Raw genomic sequence first — 16,873 nt, 5'->3', positions numbered from 1 at the left:
TCATAGCTGCGTTGTCTGGATTCAGGGTGAATTGAGATGGGGAGGTGGAGGTGGTCCGGGCGGGAATGTCGGAAAGTTGAATGATCATCTACACATAACATCGTAGTAGTCACTGCAAAGTTGAGAGATCAACAAGTCAGAGAGTGTCACACTGACATGAGTATACTCGAAAACTAATTCTCCCCTTGTGGATCATCTTATCCTCCCTTCTCTTCTGCTCGTTCACGAAATTAACGATACTCTTCGCGAATCAAGGCATATCACTCTATCACCTACCATGGACATCATCCACAAGCTCAACCCATTCCATCGCCCTTCCCCGTCCCTCCGCTCATCCCATACCCCAACACCCTCACCGGCATTCTCCAATGCCCGACCATCCTCATCATTGGAGAGCGAGCATACCTACCCTTCAATAGATTCTACGATCCCCCCTCACTCATACGAGGAGAAACGATACCTGGCTACTCCCGATCCAGTCGCACCTCTTCACCCACTAGAAAGCCCGGACATAACCGTACGCCCTCTATCCTTAGATCATTGGCACACCATCCGAGTCTCTCTGCGCTGAAGAATAAGTCGAAGAAGAAACGAAAGGCCAGAGACGAAGTTATACCACCTTTACCTTCGCCTGTACTTATCGGCGGTGATGCTGGCGAGATGGGTATGGGATCAGGGGGAAACAAGTTGAGGAAGAATAGTCTCAAGGCAAGTAGGAGCGTACCGAGAGATTTGAGGTTGAGCGATGAATATCGCGGTTAGTTATACCTCTGGTCTCTCTCTCTCTAAGCGCATGAACGTGACTGATCTGGTTGGTATACTTCCAGAAGATCCGACCCCCCCTCTCCCACTTTTACCATCAACACTCCACAACTCCCAGTCTCGCTCTGCATCGAGCACAAAATCAAGATCGAGGTCGAATTCCGCTACACCCGTGTTGAATAAGCAAATCTCCATCCGACGTAAACCCGCTCCATCACCCAAACCTGAAGATATCCTATACTCCGACCCCAGTTTTAATCACAGTATGGGTATGGGTTATGACGATTTTCCTACACCTGAAAGTATGAGAGTGAAATTGCAATTTGAGATTGATTTACCTACCAGATCAACTTCGTTCGATATTGATCAAAGTCCTTCCTTGGAAGGTAAGAGGGATGGTCTAAGGCTTGGTGTGGACGGTTTGAGAAGACGAAGGTACATGAGCTTTGATCAGAGAATGAGTCCTGAGAAAGGCAAAATCCGTGAGTTCCACCTTTTCATTATCTCTAGTTGTGAATGGTAGCGAGAATACAAAATGACTCACGATTGATTTTACTATGTCTATACTGTAGGAAACCTGTCTTCTCCCGCTGATTCACCAACTCGACCGCCTCGTGCAAATCGCTCGTACCCTGCTCCAATCGCTGATCGATCCCACCTATACGCCCAGTCCCTCTATGCTGATTCAACTACTTTCTTCTCTACTGACTTCGGTGCTCCACCCTCTCAAGCCCTTGATTGGACCGAGGAACCAATTCAAGAAGATGCTTTTGACATCTTTGTTGATAACAGGACTCTTCCTCCCGGTACACCTGGTGGTAAGAAGGAGGATCTGCAAAGAGGGGTGTTGAGCGATGGAGCAAAGCACGAGAAAGACGGTGGGTCAATTATCAGCTAAGAGTTTCGAGAGGAAAATCAGCTGATCCCCAAGTTTTGCCAATTGTATAGCTGTGAGATTTTTCTCAAGGGATACTTATCCACCCGTATCGCCTTCAAACTCAGCATCTCCAGATACAACGCCCTCGAAACCACCGGCGAAAACCTCACCTGCACGATCGATCAATCACAGATCGCCGGCCAAACATAGAAGAGCAGAATCGAGTCCTGCCTGTTCACCTATCCGAAGACCCCCTTCAAAATCCAAGGAAAGCGAGTTTTCACGAGCCGCTAAGAGATCCTCATCACCTTTCGAAGTCAAACTATCTGCGAATGTTTCCAAGAGAATGTCTTTGGATGCTTTTGGTGCTACTCCAATCACAACATGCTTCGGTGAAGACGCTGAAGGGAATTTGGAAGAAGTTTTAGAAGGTGAGGGTGAGGCGGGAGCCCATGATCTACAAGATCAATCATATAGGAATGAATATCCACTCCAGGATGAGGGCTTGGAAGGTTACGAAGCGCACGAATTATCCAATATAACAGAATCACCTTTCTCTGAAGACCATTCTACCACCTATCAGATATCCATAGTTGATCATACTCCCATCAATCAGCATACGACTACAGATACGAGTACCAAATTCTTCACTCCTCTCTCTCCCTCGCTTTGGGCTCAAGGATTGCCTCTCCCACCTTCTTATGCTTCGCCATTACCGTTGCTCAGAAGAAAACATCTCTCCGCCCCGCCACTTTCGGTGACGAATACCTTGTTGGAAGCTCATGCTGATCATACCAAGGCTTTGAAGGATCAACTGAAAGCTAGGGAGTTTATGATGGACGTGTTGAAGTCAGAAAATGAGGAGTTGAAAACTGTGATGGAAAACATTAGACAGGAGAAGGAACAGCAGATCGTCAATATGAAGAGTAGAAATTCCCAACTGGAGGTATGGAAAGAGAATTGTGAAAGTAAGGATTTAGGTGAGTCAGCTTCTCGTAAAGCGCCACTCACTGCAAGCTGACCGTTCACTTGCCTGAATATAGCGATCAACCAGCTCAGACAAGCCATGAAGGAGAACGAAGAGTTCTTTGAAAACCTTCAAGAAGCCCATGACGAACTTGCCGATCGATGCACAGCTCTGGTAGAAGAAAACCTGTTGATGAAGGTCGATCATGATGCGACTGCAAAATTGATGGACAACCTCAAGAGAGAGAATGAGGTCCTGCAGGTGGAAAGTCAAAAAGCGAAAGAATTGAAAAATGAGAAGAAGGAATTGGAAATGGTGGTATTCGAATTGAGAAGAGAGATGAAATGGGCTGAAAATCAGATCGAAGTGAAAAATACGCTTCTTTCAGAGAAGGACAGAGTGATTGAAGAGATGAATAAGATGATTGGTGAAAAGGGAAAGGTAGAAGGGGAGCTTGAGAGTGTGCGGGGGGAATCGGAGGAGAAGAAGGAGTTACTTGAGGAATCCCAATCGGAATCTCAGAAGTCTCCTACCACTTTGGCTGAAAATTTGCCTGTATCGTCGCATCGAGTTGTGTTGATGAGGGAACGACTCGTACAGAAGGAGAAACTTATAGAGCAACTGGAAGGCGATCTCAAAGAATCACGAAGTCACCTGGCAGCTCATCAAGATATCATTCAAGATCAAGCATCACAGATCAAAGAAGGAGAATTGCATCTGCATGAACAGGAATTGACCATCTCCACTCTTCGAGAACAGCTTGGTTCGGCGCAACAATCTATTCAGTCGTTCAACTTATTCGTTGAAGAGAAAGACGGAAAGATTTCTGCGCTTCTTGATGAATCATCTTCTTTACATGATGAAGTCAAATCACTCAAGAATGAGTTGGTTGAAAAAGACAAGAATATCTCAGAATTGAAGGTCAAAGTCGAAATTGCTAGATTTGAAAAGAACGAAAGAAGGTTCCAGAGTGAAGTTGAAATTGGACAATTACATGAACAACTGGAAGAATTGCAGAGAAGTAATGCAGAGAGGGAATGGGCTGGAAGACAGGGGACGGAAATGATTGGGAGGTTGATGGAGGAGAAGAGAGTGTGGGAGGAGGAGAAGGAAGAGGTGAGCAAGCTTTGTTCCCTATTGGCATGCGTCTCAGACCCGATCAACTGAGGACATATCATGAAAAATTCTGGGGGTCGATGTTAATGTTTCTGTCATAGTTGATCGAAATGATCAATCAAAACTCCCTCGATCAAGAATCAGCTTCTAAGCTCCGCGATCAAATTACCAATCTAGAAAATCAACTTTCCTCCCTTAAATATCATTACGAATCTCTTCAATCCGAATTGGAAGATACTCGATCGTCACTCCAACACAAGAGTACCCTCATACATGCCCAAGAAGCCGAGCTTGAGACTTTGAGATTGACAATACACCAAAATGAACAATCGCTCTCGCATACTAGGGAATCATTCGAAAGACAACTGAGAGATCCTACCAGGGTCATAGAGAGATCAAGAGAAAGAATAGAAGAATTGGAAATTCAACTTGTATCCCGGGAAAAGGCATTGAAGGAGTTGATATTGAAGAATGAGAATGTCAAACAAACTGAAGAAGGTACCAATTCAAGTTTGAAGGCATTCATCAATGAGATCGATCAGTTGAAGTTGTCCGAAATCAGACTTCGAAACGAGTTACATGAAGTGCGAAAGAGCAGTTCAGAAGACATACTTGATATGGAAGAATTGAAGAAGAGAGTCAAAGGGCTAGAAGAAGATAAAGAGTTGTTGAATGTTGCTTTGCAAAGTAAAGAATTGGAATTAGCTTTGCTAAATCGAAGTTCAACTCATTTGAAGAGGACAGTCCCATCAGCACCTTCTACATCGTCTACCATCAGAGGAATCGGAGTCGGAAATTCTTCAGTCAGGAATTCAATGTCATACTCTACTTCCAGAATACCTAATACGCCCACACCTTCCACTGGTATGGATAATACACCTTTACCTAGACGATTGGCCACTTCCACTTCTGCTACTTCGAGTTCGGCTGCAGCTTTGAACAGGTCAAGAAGAGAGACGATCTCACATTCGAGTACAGTGAACACTGCCAATTCCACAGGTAGTGCGTTAAATAGGTCGAGAAGAGATACTATCTCGAGTAGTACAGGTGGGAGGGTGGCTTTAGGTAACAGTACCAAACATAATACACCTTCACCTTCCGAACAAGCCAATGTACCTAAAACGAACCCTATCTCTTCGATCAAAGGTGCGGGAACATCGACAACATCGTTGACCACGAAAAAAGTGGAAAGAAGGACGAGTCTTCCTGTATTAGTGAGAAGACCAAGTAGCGTTATGTCTTCTACTTCCAAGAGAGAGAGTTTATCAAGGGTTGATGAGGTGTGAAAAGGTAGATGTAGATAAGCATATTATCATATCTTGGTTAACTTTTTGGTTGATTAATATAGTTAGTCGGACAACTTATGCATACAGTATCTAGTCCCTTGTATGTAGAGTATATTATGTGAATGATGGAAAGTCGAGTACTGTGCTTGCAATGTACATACGTCGTGTATACTCCCACTGTACATGAACGAAGTTGAGGATCGGAAGAATAATTGACGAGTTGTCGACTTGACATGTGAGAGAGACATTTCGATTCTTGGATGTGTATGTATGTGCATGTATTGCCCATTCACATTCACTTTCACACGGACATTGGTCATCTACATTCACTAGATACTGTAAGACATGCAGGGTATATATAAACAATTTAATCGATATGTATGATATGATATTTATGAAATAGTGATCTCTTTTGAATTCTACCGAAACACAAGAATATCTGATTACTCATTCCCTTATTTCACCCTAACCTGAATTTTTTGCACGTTTTCCCTCCCTATCCCTTGGTCATCCACCAGCACCAACATTCTCGCATCGCATCATCAATATTATATTGTTATATACCAGCGGCCATACTTAGAGCATTCAACGAGGCATCAGGGTTATACGAGTAGCTGACATCAACAAAGACGCCAGGGTTAGTAAATACAGACATCCACGTCCGTACCTGGGGATTTCGGAACTCACTTGAAACATTGTTGTTGTAGTTGATATTCCGCCCTTCTCTTCAACGGGTTAGGACTCCATTCAGGACCTGGTCTATCGATCTCGAGATCAAGAGTCAGGTCGTATGACCTAGCGTCGTTCACTTTGAAGTGGATCGAACCCTTCAATCGCTCGCCTTTGTTTGCTGCTAGTGGTTCTGGAAGTAACAGACGGGCTTGTCTATTGAGGAAGGAGAAACTTAGCTTGTGTTGAGGGGCCATTCTAGGTCAATGGTAAACGATTACTCACTGCCAGTGTGTTCTGGCCGCTATCAAACCAATGAGCAATGTCAAATTTACACGTCAGCTCAATAAACTAAAAGGTTATAGACTGGCGTCTGCCCATCAGTCAAGCTGACTCACCACTTGGCCCAGTAGACAACTTAACCGCCAATCCATCTTTCGGTGGTACAGGCGTAGGACCAGGATTCAGTGGCGATTCCTGTGACATCCACTGCCAATTACCGGTAGATGATATTGGGTAATTCCAATTTGGATCTTCCGAAGTTGGGAGTTGACGAGGATAGAAATCTAGGTCAAACCACGATGCCAGCTACGTCAAGCATTATTAGCAATTGATTGTCCCACCTTTTTACTTCCGGTAAAAGAGGATTGTACACGACATGGGTTTAATGGGATCACTCACCCCATGTATCAAAGTCGTCCTGTGAACGACGAAATCCACCGGTATTGTGAATTCTAATAGATCCTCTTTCGTACATGTGTAAAAATCGAACGATTTGGGTGTACATGCTGTCGATACTAAGGACGAAGGAGGGAACATCCCAACTACCGGCTGAGCTGTATTGAATATATCAGCTACAGTCACCATGCGACAGATGAACTCTTGTTAGCTTACCGAACACTTCTTCCCTTGCAGCAGGATATAACTCCTTAAAGTCGGTTCCTTAAGCTTTATGATCAGCTCCTGTTTCGTGAAGCGGTCCAAGGCATCATAACTCACCAAACAGAGTAGTGTTGAAAAACTGGGCTTTCTGATCCGTCTCATTGTACAATCCCTCATCTGAAAAGGGACAGAAGAATATCTGTCCTGCCGAAGGTAGCAATTGCCCATCCGGTTTGAGGAATAAGTCTCTAGCCAAGATGAATGATTCAACCTATGTCACACATCATCGACTAATAAGTTATATGCCCCCACAGCAGGCAGAGCGTAGCTGAGCATTTGTCAAGGACTCACCATTCTCTCGTGGAGCAGCATGACACCTATAGGTTCTGAAATGATGGTATCCACTTTCCCATTCTGCAAAACTTGTTCTTGCACTTTGGCATCTTCCACCATACCTCTGACTATCCGTATACGGTCCTTCAGGTGAGCATTGTTCTTACCAGCATTGGCAGCTTTGATCAGCTACACAAGGAGGGATTAGTCAGCTGATCTATTGCGGGTCAATACACAATCAATGTGGGTTCTCTGTCAATACACACAATTTCAATCTTCTCAGCCATCGAAGAAGCTTCCAGCGCTACTACTTCCTTGGCACCCGCTTGAGCAGACATATACGACAATATACCAGATCCTATGGAACATTGACTTGTCAATCACCTGCACCGCCAGGTAAGGAATAGACTTGACTTACCAGCACCGACATCCAGCACTATTTTATCTTTAAAAGCTACTTCTGCGTTACCCAATATTGCTTTCCGATACGTCCCAGTACGTGAAATATCACCTATCATATTTGCCCTGCGCTCATGATGCATCAGCATGACATTGATCTGACCTAGGAAAGGCTGCAGAGAGCTCACTGATTCTGTAATGATGAATAGAAGTTGAAATAGAAATCATGATCTTTGTTCTTCGCTTCTTTCCTATTTGAACACATCGACCTGGACATTAGCTCTGCATGAGGCTAGGGGCGAGGCAAGCAGAAAGATGAGCGATTTCGACTTACTTGTCAGCATGAGTCTTCGAGGGAGTGGCAATCTGCCCACTCGTGTGGGCGTTGCCATCAACGTTGATCTCGCTGTCTATTTCCATTTTAGATGGATTGACGGTTTTTTAGGTCTCTATTTCAGGGTTGGTACGACTGATCGTAGCTCTTGAGCAGGGGGAAATAGGTGATGAATCGTAGCAAGCTTCGATCAAAGTGCGCAATTGCGATTACAAGACACGGTGTATGGGTCTATAAACGAACATCAAGTGAATGACAAAGCGAAAGTGATATAAGTTAGAAATGTCTTCGCTTGGACCTCTTTTGAGATTAGATTCCTTTTGAGATACACACAGACACACCAGAATTATGGCGATACCACGTGGGCCGATTCCCGATTCACCGGCACTAAAATGCGGAGTCTCCACTCGAGCGGTCAGATACCATACCGGTCATCACATTCGTCGAGCGTTTCAACCTATTGTGCCGATATACTCGTAGTACATTCGTACTACACCATCAAAGCCACAGGATCTCGGCCTTCCAGTGGACTTCACACTCGCACACAATGGTCACTCGGATTGAGCCTTTACCTAACCCCATCAGCAATAGCAGCAAATTCAAGCCATCGGTATCGGAGGGGGATATGATACACGTCGCGACTATAAACGTGTGAGTCTGGAGACAGCCGCACCTGAAACCCCCTTTGATCGGATCTGACGTCTATTGACTGAGATGCAGTCGGTACGATAATGGTACCAAATCATTCAATCTTCCTGGTACTGACAGCCAATATCGAGAGAAACCATGGTCGGAACGAAAGACGCGTTTGATAGATTGCTTGCTGAGCACAGGTCAGCTCGATATCATTGGATTTCAGGAGGTCCTCCATAGTCAGCTTCTAGATATACAGAGACTGCTGGGCGAGGGATATGGTCATGTGGGTGTGGGAAGAGACGATGGTGTAGAAGCTGGAGAATATAGTCCCATATTCTACGATAGTACGAAATTTGAGGTAGTCAAATGGACAACGATCTGGTTGTCACCTACGCCCGATAAACCTTCAAAAGGCTGGGATGCTGTGAGTCAATCTTATGTTCTTCAGGGTTCCTCCTTAGAGGTAGACACTAACATGATGGTACAGGCTTTACCGAGAATTGCGACTCTTCTTACGCTCCGACAACGTGATACGAAAAGTCGGTTGGTACATGCTGTGAATACGCATTACGATCACCTTGGGATACGTGCCAGGGCGGAAAGTAGTCTTCTGATCAGATCGCAGATACACAACTGGGTAAAGAGGATAGAAGAAGACGAAAAAGTAAAAGAAGAAGGGCCCGTTATCTTATTCGGTGATTTCAGTGAGTTCACAGATAGACCTTTGAACTGTACTGTAAATACGACATTTGTGTTAAATGATTTCGTGCCAGATTCACCTTCGCATGAAGCCGGTTACCGAAATATCACTTCTTCCCACGTATTACCATCGGGTCAGAAATCGTTCTACTTCCTCGACTCATTTACGAACCTATCGTCTACCTTACAGAGTCATCCATATGGTCCGGTACATACGTATACGGACTTCGCACCTCCGGGAAATAAGAATGCTACGAGAATAGATTTCATCATGCTTGGTGCTATCCCCATCACTGCAAAGGAAGAGACTGACGATAGAGAATGGACCGAAGGGAATGACACATCTCTTAGTCGAGGTGGGTGGCAAGTGGTCAGATACGCTTGTTTGGATAATTTCGTCGAAGGTGATATAGAAGGTTGGACGGGTAGGTGGAGTGATCATCGAGCCGTGAGAGTGACAATATCGAGATCTTAGCGCGTCAAATTGGAATTCGACAATTTGTACTGTCAATGACATTTGCACTCAATCTCTTGGAGTTCGCGAAGTAGAGTAATGATTGATCATCGTGTGCTGTATGCCACTGAGGAAAATCCAGGCGGGTGGCAGCTTACATCTCACATGGCATGCATGCAAATTCATTATCGTTTCTCCCGTTAGAAACAGCAAGCTCCTTGGTCCATCACATGGGGGCCTCCTATAGTCAGACTGACCAAACTACGCTGGATAGTCGTCCGAATTGACATGTTACTTTAGTTTAGTCCATTTCGGAAACTGAACTTCCCCATCACCGTCTGGTCATACCATCTAAACTCATTGTGTAAAACAACTTCGACCGATTCCAACTTCAGTGGAGGGCAGCTCCTCCCGCTCCCTGTCAAAGTGTCTACTCCTGATATGGTCGAATTAGAGAAGCATGGATCTGCACTGGTTATTCTCGATCCTCTCCCAGGCCTCAGTATAACGCTATCTTGGCCGTATGGAGTGAGCTCATGATTTGGGTTATCATGGTTCATGAATGCCTTGCAGGGAAATGACGTCGTGGTCGTATTGGATTCTCCGACGGTACACCAGAACTCATTGGGCGAGATGGCTGTTGTGATCGTACATTGGAGCGTTACAGACCGCAATGTTGAAGTTGAAGACATCTTTTGGGAATAGGGTACTGTACTGTGTGCAGGAGGATTCTTGTACTTGCAGTAGAATATGAGATCACCAGTAAAACTGGCTTTCGTAAAACCATAAAATGTACGGTCTACTGAACTGTAAAGTACAGAACAGACAGGCCATGACCTCAAGGAAAGGAGCAGTGGGGCTGGTAGCCTTCGCCCTAGTAACTATCCGCTTCGAACTCAGCTTGGAGTCGTAACATGAGAGGATAAGCCGATGCGATCTTTTCTCAGGAGTAGATAGTGTAACCCTCCTTTCTTCCAAGTCATATAGTGAGGTACGATAAAGGAGCAAAGGGATACTCTATATGCCCGGAGAAAGACGCTGCTGTAGTCTCATCATTTTCGGTGATTCTGTTGGATGGGCGGGACGTACGTGCCACTCCGCGTATAGGGTTGCTGGCCACTACAGTTTGAACTTAAAGCTTGAAAGTCGATGAGACAGGTCATAGAAATTCGAGTGAAAAACCCTGTTGTTCAGTACGGTAGCAGGGTATCCCTCAAAAATTGATAGTTACAAATCGAAATACATGGATGTACTGGAACCCGGAACAAAACCTCTATTTGAAAAACCTATTCTACTATATCTATATATATCGTTGGACTACAATACTGCATCATCAAAGTTTTATACCCACTTCTAGCTGATAGCGAACGTCAGATCATTATTATGCTTGATTTCATATCGTTGTAAATTCAATCCCATCTATCCCACTTTTCGCCGTCCGCCACCAATCATCCGCTACCATTTTACTTTTCTCATACCAATCCATCAATTCCAATCCTTCCGAATGGCTATTCACCAATCCTGCATTCAGTGCATTGCCGACAGCAGTATTGTATATATTCTCAGCATGAGATACAATAGGTTGCAGGGGGTATGTCCATTTTCTGAAGTTTGGATAATGCACTTGTAAGATCATCCTCTCTTCAGGTGGATGGGTGTAATCATCTTTAAATTGTTCAGGATAAAAATTAAACCAATCACATGGCATTTCGTAAAAACCTCTTTGAACATCTTGATTTTCAGGTGAAAGCAAAGCGATAGATAATGATTCTTGATCAGAAGCGAAATTATCTCTTATCCTCCCTTTTGGATCAACATCTTTATTTCCACTCATGATTTTCTGTGCCCTACTTTCTTCAATGGATAATGCATTGGATAAGAATGCTATTATACGTCGATTAACTCTAAAAATCATATTTCCATTATTGAATCCATTAAAATCTCTGATTCCAAGGAATAAAGGTTCGGGAATCAGTCGATGTACGGCAGATGGGATTAAATGATGTAGCGGGATGGAGGGGTTGCATATCACTGTATCGGCATCTGTCATACTACCACACACCACATCAAAGATCAGTAATGTAATATGAGTACAAGTCAAATACCGTATCATACCATGGCAGGTTGTCAGGCGTAGTCGTCGAAAAGAAGGGGAGTGCTGTAAACTTACAATATCCATTCAGCTCTTTCACCCTCGGGTTTAACCAATTCATTCAACATCGTCCTTATCAAAGAATGTATCTTGTTGTTTGATTTCCTCCTACTATGGAATCCCTCTTCGACGTAGGATGTGCGATCCTGGATATACCTATACCCGTGAACTTTGGCATATCGCTCGTGGTCGCCTGATGATCGATCAAGGAGTAAGCGCGAATCGTTTTTCGCCACGGGGGATTTCGAGTTGTCCGTCATATGCTGGAGGATGATGATGGGTTGTCGAGTGGGTGTAGGAAGACTCGCCACTGTCTGTGTCTGTGTCCGTGTCCGCGTAATTGAGACGAGTTTGTTTACGGTTGAGGTCGCGGTAGCCGTAGCCGTAGCAGTGGCAGTCACTGTAATTGTTTCTTGATGTATTGTCACCTTTGATATAGTCTCGACATGATCATACTCGTGGTCGATAGTAGGCGATGAACTGTTATTCCCGTTGCCTTTCGAAGGAAATAGATATCCAATATCGGTTGACCATAACTCTCCATGTTGCACCTCATACAAATACAATGGGAAGAAAGCACATCCCAATACTATACTGAACACAATGAATAGTTGAAAATAGCTTGCTCTGATGATAGCCGAATGGTTGAACCTGCGAGTCATACCCTGACCTTTAGCCATGATGAACGCGAACCAGTACAATACTGTACACTGAAGAGATAGGTATCAGTAAGAGTGAGAGCCCAAGTCTCTCGATCGTCTGAGATATATTTTTTTGGGGGTTTTTAGGCAGCATCTCATACTCGTAGGGCAATTTTCAAAATAGCTTTTGGGCCAAGAGCTGATGTCTGGCGAATGAAAGGATACTGTCTATGCCAGTCATCAATTAACCCTAGCTTGACTTGCATCCTTTGTTCAGTCGATTAATACCTGCATTTATCCCTTGCCTATCAATGAATCATGGGGCTGAGTTTGGACATCTCTTCACCTGGACCGAAGTTTTAAAGGAATCTCACCTATGACCTACTGTTCTCGCCACTATACATGCAAGCAACCAAACGATGATCGACGCGAAGGTACAGTATGTACTGTACCCATCGTTTACCACTTCATCTACGGTCACAGAACTTGGAAAACGCTGCATCCCGTCAAATCTGCAAAGCTTGAGCTGAGTATCGCTCGGTTAGTACCAAGGTCGGGGACGACTTGGGAACCCCGAGTGCTGTAATTGCAATTCACTTTTTACAATTCGAAGATGAAGTAATCAGTGACAAGCGAGGTTAGCTGACCTTGTCATGTCAATACCACGTCAGTGTAAAGAATAGAGGAGGGAGAGTTAATGAAGCGTCATTATGATTTTCACAATATTATACGTAATCTAAATAAACTTTGCACAGCTCTGAGCTCCATCATCCTCTTCCAAATCTCGCCTCGGCAGCTCTCGCTCGTCTCTCGCGTTCAATCTGCATCCTCATCTCTTGACTCATTCCTCCCAGACCTTCTCCACCAATTCTTCCACCTAACTTTTGTGGTCCCGTGTTGTTACCTCCAGTATTGCCATTGAGACTCATAGCTACCGCCCTCATAGCTTCTTCCTTCTGCTTTTGAAGTTCAACTTCCTTTTCTCTCGCTTCTTCAATTTCAGCTTCGGCCGCTCTTTGTTTTTCTCGCTCCTTCAATTTCTCTTTCAACCCCTTTCTTCTTTCGTTCTTCTTGGTATTTTGCTCTTGCTCCAGTTCATCCGACAAACCCGATGGTACTCTGGCATCTAATACCCAATCGTACCATTCTGGATGATTATGCGCCACTCGTCTGAACACATTCCGTATATTCTTGTTCGCAGATAATTCGTATGGCTTCCTGTTATTTGACGTAAGGATAGGTTGTGTGGGATCTAATCTATCTACTTCCAACAGATACTTGAGTATCTCCTCTTGACCTGATGAAGCTACCAGACCCAATATCTCAGAGGGTTCGAAGTCCGTCTGGTATTTTGTCCAAAATGGTTTGAGAGCGTCTAATCGTCCTTTACGTATCATCTCTTCTAACCTCTTTCGACGATCTAGTTTCGCTTCTTCCTCAAGGGAGAGTTTTGGTATGACAGGTGTAGTAGGAGCAGGGGTGGATGCGGGAGTAGGTTTTATAGGTTTGTTCTTCGGTTGAAGGGATGCGATGTATTCTTCATCTAAAGCTCGAAGAGCTTCTTCAGACAAATGTGAGACTTTCATTCGAGTCAGCTCATGCCAACATCGAAGGAGTTCTTGTAGAGTCTATGAAGAACAAATATCAGCTTGCGCGTGTGCTCAGCTCAATACAAGAACGCCAGCTTACCGGTCGTCTCGTAGGGAAAGGGAAAGTCCTGAACCTTTCATCATTCTTGCTCAAGACCGCACCTTCATACCCGTAGAAGCTCTTTTTACCGTGCGTACTAGCCCTTATGAATATTCTTTCTGAAGCCGCTAGATCATCTTCCCATTCAATCATCAAAGCTCTAATCTCCTCTTGAAGAGCTTGTTCACCATATCTACGTAACATCGCACCGGCGGAAACAGCTTTGGACTTTGCATTATCGTTGAGAGCTTGAGAACCACCTTGTTTCTTACGTGCTGTACGTGTTCATCGTGAGCCATGGATCTTCAGAAGCGATGGAGAGAGAGAGAGGCAGCTCACTAGTATACCTATGAAATGTCTTATGTTTCAACACCCTAACTTCCCCTGCACCCTTTACTTCCTGTTTCTCACTTTTACCTCTAGGTTTGATCGAGACCACCATTCCGGCAAAATGACCTCCGGCCACCATCAACAATGTCAACCTCCTCTCGCCATCTTCCTCGTCATTCCCACTCAGCTGCATCCTCTTGAGTTCCGTCAAGTAGTCGGCGGCAGTATCGAACGGTGGGAACAGAGCTCGATGCACACCGAACTGGGTATCTTTCGGTATACCCAATGAAGGTATTGATGTGGTGGGAGAGAACCATATTACCGCTGTTCGCAAGTGCGCACGACGTTGTCTATCTGCTAATTCTAGTGCTTCTTCGTCATCAGACAGATTCTGATTGTTATCGAGTGTTTGACGTTTCAGTAATCGAGCGACTTTGGATTGTGAGGATGAGCCAGATGAAGATGATGATCCAGAATCAGAACCTGATATGGATGATATGCCTATTGTATATACTATACATCAGCGTTGATAATGTGTGAGTGGAACGAGTATGATTACTCACCCTCAACCATACCTTCCCACTCCTCCGCACTGACTGTTCTTCCGGTCAGTTTAGCTTTGGCATTATACCTGTGCCAATCCGATTTGAAATGCGCTCTCTGCTCTTCCACAGTATCAAAGTTGGCATTTGGGCATGTCTGGCAGCTCAATCCAGCTGACCCCGGGAAATTTGCTAGGACTGTCTTGGGAGCCGTCGGTTTAGGTTTGGTTTCTTCCGCTTCGGCGGGAGGTTGAGCTTGTATTGATCGGACTGAGAGGTTGGCCAGGAGTTCAGATGGGATCGAGTAGACTGATACTCCCCGCGAAAGGATGGAGGTAGGTGTCGACATCCCTACGAGTCGATCGATTTGAATGAGCTCAAGCTGGTGACGATTCAAATACTGATTTGTAATTCTCTTGATGTCTCTTTCTGAAGCATCGTTGAAGAAAAACACAGACTCAGTCATCGTTGAAATGTCGGAACCGATCTGTTACGTCATCAGCCTGCTTGTGAGCCTGATAGCCCAAAAACGAGAATCAGGCACATGATCCGAAAGCTATGACACTGCGTTCAAGGGTCGTTGAGGTCGCGACCACCTTGATTGACCTCGACACTCACAGACATCATCCATCAATATCATTCTTCTATTCTTCATCATTCAACTCCATTACCCACTCACTCACGAACATAACGAACAAGACTGATCACAATGGCTGAGCAATTAGTGAGTCAACCTTCCCCCTTCATACCCAACCAGGTAAAAGGGCGGGCCGGGGTCATGCAAGGCCCCACACCTCCCACGTCCTTACTGTATTTAGTATCTTGATCGTCTCATGAGCTGATGCCTGATCTGCCTCTTCAACTCATAGACAAAAGGTCAGCACAATAAAATGATATCAGCTACCATATGTTGACAGTGACGAGAGCTGACTCGATCTTCTTTGCATATGTTATTTATAGAACAAATCGCTGGTATGTGGATTTTCTCATTCTCAGAAAAATCAGCATAGCCGCGATGGACCAGGATAAGAAGGAATACTGATGAGCAGCAATGATGCACTATAGAATTCAAGGAGGCTTTCTCTCTTTTCGACAAAGGTCAGTACGACCGATCTTGCTCCAATACCCAACGTGGAATGTAAACTGACATCTAGACTGTCCTTTTCCCACCATCTGCCTTGTTTCTTCCATGCCGACTACCCGAACACAACCCAACGTTTTGTTCCCATCATTACGTGCATGCCTGTAACTGCTACTTCATCCTTCAGATGGAGATGGAACCATCACCACCAAAGAGCTCGGGACCGTCATGAGATCTCTCGGTCAAAACCCTACTCAGGCTGAGCTTGAGGATATGATCAATGAGGTGAGCTATGTATACATTCACTCAGTCGTAGAGCTCGAATAGAAGGGTTCCAACGGTGGTTGATGCTGATGCTATTCTGTCTTTGTACAGGTCGACGCCGACGGAAACAACTCTATCGACTTTGCCGAATTCATGACTCTTATGGCTAGAAAGATGCACGACACTGATTCCGAAGACGAGATCAGAGAAGCCTTCAAGGTGGGTCAGAGCATCCTCCTCTCCACAACCATACACCTGCAATGCCTAACCTGATCCGTCATCTATTTCGAGGACACCATTTCTCAACTATATACCAGAGAGTCCGTTCACTCATCACTGTCCCATCTATAGGTCTTCGACAAGAACAACGACGGTCACATTTCCGCCGCTGAATTGAAACACGTCATGAGTAAGTTCAGCTTGATTGCTGGGATACATACAGCAGTCACTGATACAGTTTCTATTCATCACAGCCAACCTCGGTGAGAAACTCTCGGATGCTGAAATCAGTGAAATGATCAGAGAAGCAGACAAGGACGGTGAGTGATTTCGTCTTTCCCACTCATCACGCACCACCATCTTCGGCAAATGATATATATTAATCTCGATGATAGGTGACGGTATGATCGATTACAACGAATTCGTAACAATGATGATGGCCAAAGTGAGTTCACAGCGCCGACTTCGCATGAATACATGAAACGGAAGAACACAGCTAATCAGCGCTCTCTTCTCGCAGTAAGCATCTCGTTAATACATA

At 44.7% G+C, this 16,873-nt stretch overlaps 6 protein-coding genes across 6 annotated transcripts; 3 read left to right on the top strand and 3 right to left on the bottom strand.

Moving 5' to 3' along the window:
- Nucleotides 1-277: 277 nt before the first annotated feature.
- Nucleotides 278-5,008, top strand: L199_003096 (uncharacterized protein; the record flags this gene model as incomplete). Its single annotated transcript, XM_064888832.1, has 7 exons — nucleotides 278-517; nucleotides 574-757; nucleotides 828-1,244; nucleotides 1,335-1,640; nucleotides 1,711-2,619; nucleotides 2,683-3,722; nucleotides 3,824-5,008. 7 exons carry the CDS (start codon nucleotides 278-280, stop codon nucleotides 5,006-5,008), a joined length of 4,281 nt encoding a protein of 1,426 aa, XP_064744904.1.
- A 556-nt stretch (nucleotides 5,009-5,564) lies between these two features.
- L199_003095 (uncharacterized protein) lies at nucleotides 5,565-7,711 on the bottom strand (the record flags this gene model as incomplete). The annotated part of the gene is made up of 12 exons (XM_064888831.1): nucleotides 5,565-5,622; nucleotides 5,696-5,893; nucleotides 5,963-5,981; nucleotides 6,076-6,265; nucleotides 6,359-6,513; nucleotides 6,572-6,619; nucleotides 6,677-6,830; nucleotides 6,911-7,081; nucleotides 7,159-7,250; nucleotides 7,311-7,417; nucleotides 7,480-7,542; nucleotides 7,626-7,711. The coding sequence occupies 12 exons, from the start codon at nucleotides 7,709-7,711 to the stop codon at nucleotides 5,565-5,567; spliced, it is 1,341 nt and encodes a 446-aa protein (XP_064744903.1).
- A 461-nt stretch (nucleotides 7,712-8,172) lies between these two features.
- L199_003094 (uncharacterized protein) lies at nucleotides 8,173-9,435 on the top strand (the record flags this gene model as incomplete). Its single annotated transcript, XM_064888830.1, has 4 exons — nucleotides 8,173-8,276; nucleotides 8,346-8,685; nucleotides 8,749-8,965; nucleotides 9,035-9,435. The coding sequence occupies 4 exons, from the start codon at nucleotides 8,173-8,175 to the stop codon at nucleotides 9,433-9,435; spliced, it is 1,062 nt and encodes a 353-aa protein (XP_064744902.1).
- Nucleotides 9,436-10,807: 1,372 nt separating this feature from the next.
- L199_003093 (uncharacterized protein) lies at nucleotides 10,808-12,246 on the bottom strand (the record flags this gene model as incomplete). The annotated part of the gene is made up of 2 exons (XM_064888829.1): nucleotides 10,808-11,465; nucleotides 11,585-12,246. 2 exons carry the CDS (start codon nucleotides 12,244-12,246, stop codon nucleotides 10,808-10,810), a joined length of 1,320 nt encoding a protein of 439 aa, XP_064744901.1.
- Nucleotides 12,247-12,974: 728 nt separating this feature from the next.
- Nucleotides 12,975-15,117, bottom strand: L199_003092 (uncharacterized protein; the record flags this gene model as incomplete). The annotated part of the gene is made up of 4 exons (XM_064888828.1): nucleotides 12,975-13,835; nucleotides 13,897-14,171; nucleotides 14,236-14,727; nucleotides 14,790-15,117. 4 exons carry the CDS (start codon nucleotides 15,115-15,117, stop codon nucleotides 12,975-12,977), a joined length of 1,956 nt encoding a protein of 651 aa, XP_064744900.1.
- Nucleotides 15,118-15,477: 360 nt separating this feature from the next.
- L199_003091 (calmodulin) lies at nucleotides 15,478-16,855 on the top strand (the record flags this gene model as incomplete). Its single annotated transcript, XM_064888827.1, has 9 exons — nucleotides 15,478-15,492; nucleotides 15,638-15,644; nucleotides 15,834-15,866; nucleotides 16,037-16,134; nucleotides 16,225-16,332; nucleotides 16,465-16,522; nucleotides 16,587-16,652; nucleotides 16,728-16,777; nucleotides 16,853-16,855. The coding sequence occupies 9 exons, from the start codon at nucleotides 15,478-15,480 to the stop codon at nucleotides 16,853-16,855; spliced, it is 438 nt and encodes a 145-aa protein (XP_064744899.1).
- Between the last annotated feature and the right edge of the window lie 18 nt (nucleotides 16,856-16,873).

This window comes from Kwoniella botswanensis, chromosome 1 (assembly GCF_036426115.1).
Source record: "Kwoniella botswanensis chromosome 1, complete sequence".
Taxonomy (NCBI): domain Eukaryota; kingdom Fungi; phylum Basidiomycota; class Tremellomycetes; order Tremellales; family Cryptococcaceae; genus Kwoniella; species Kwoniella botswanensis.
Note: the sequence above shows the minus strand (reverse complement) of the source record. Positions and strands in the feature narration are given on the sequence as shown.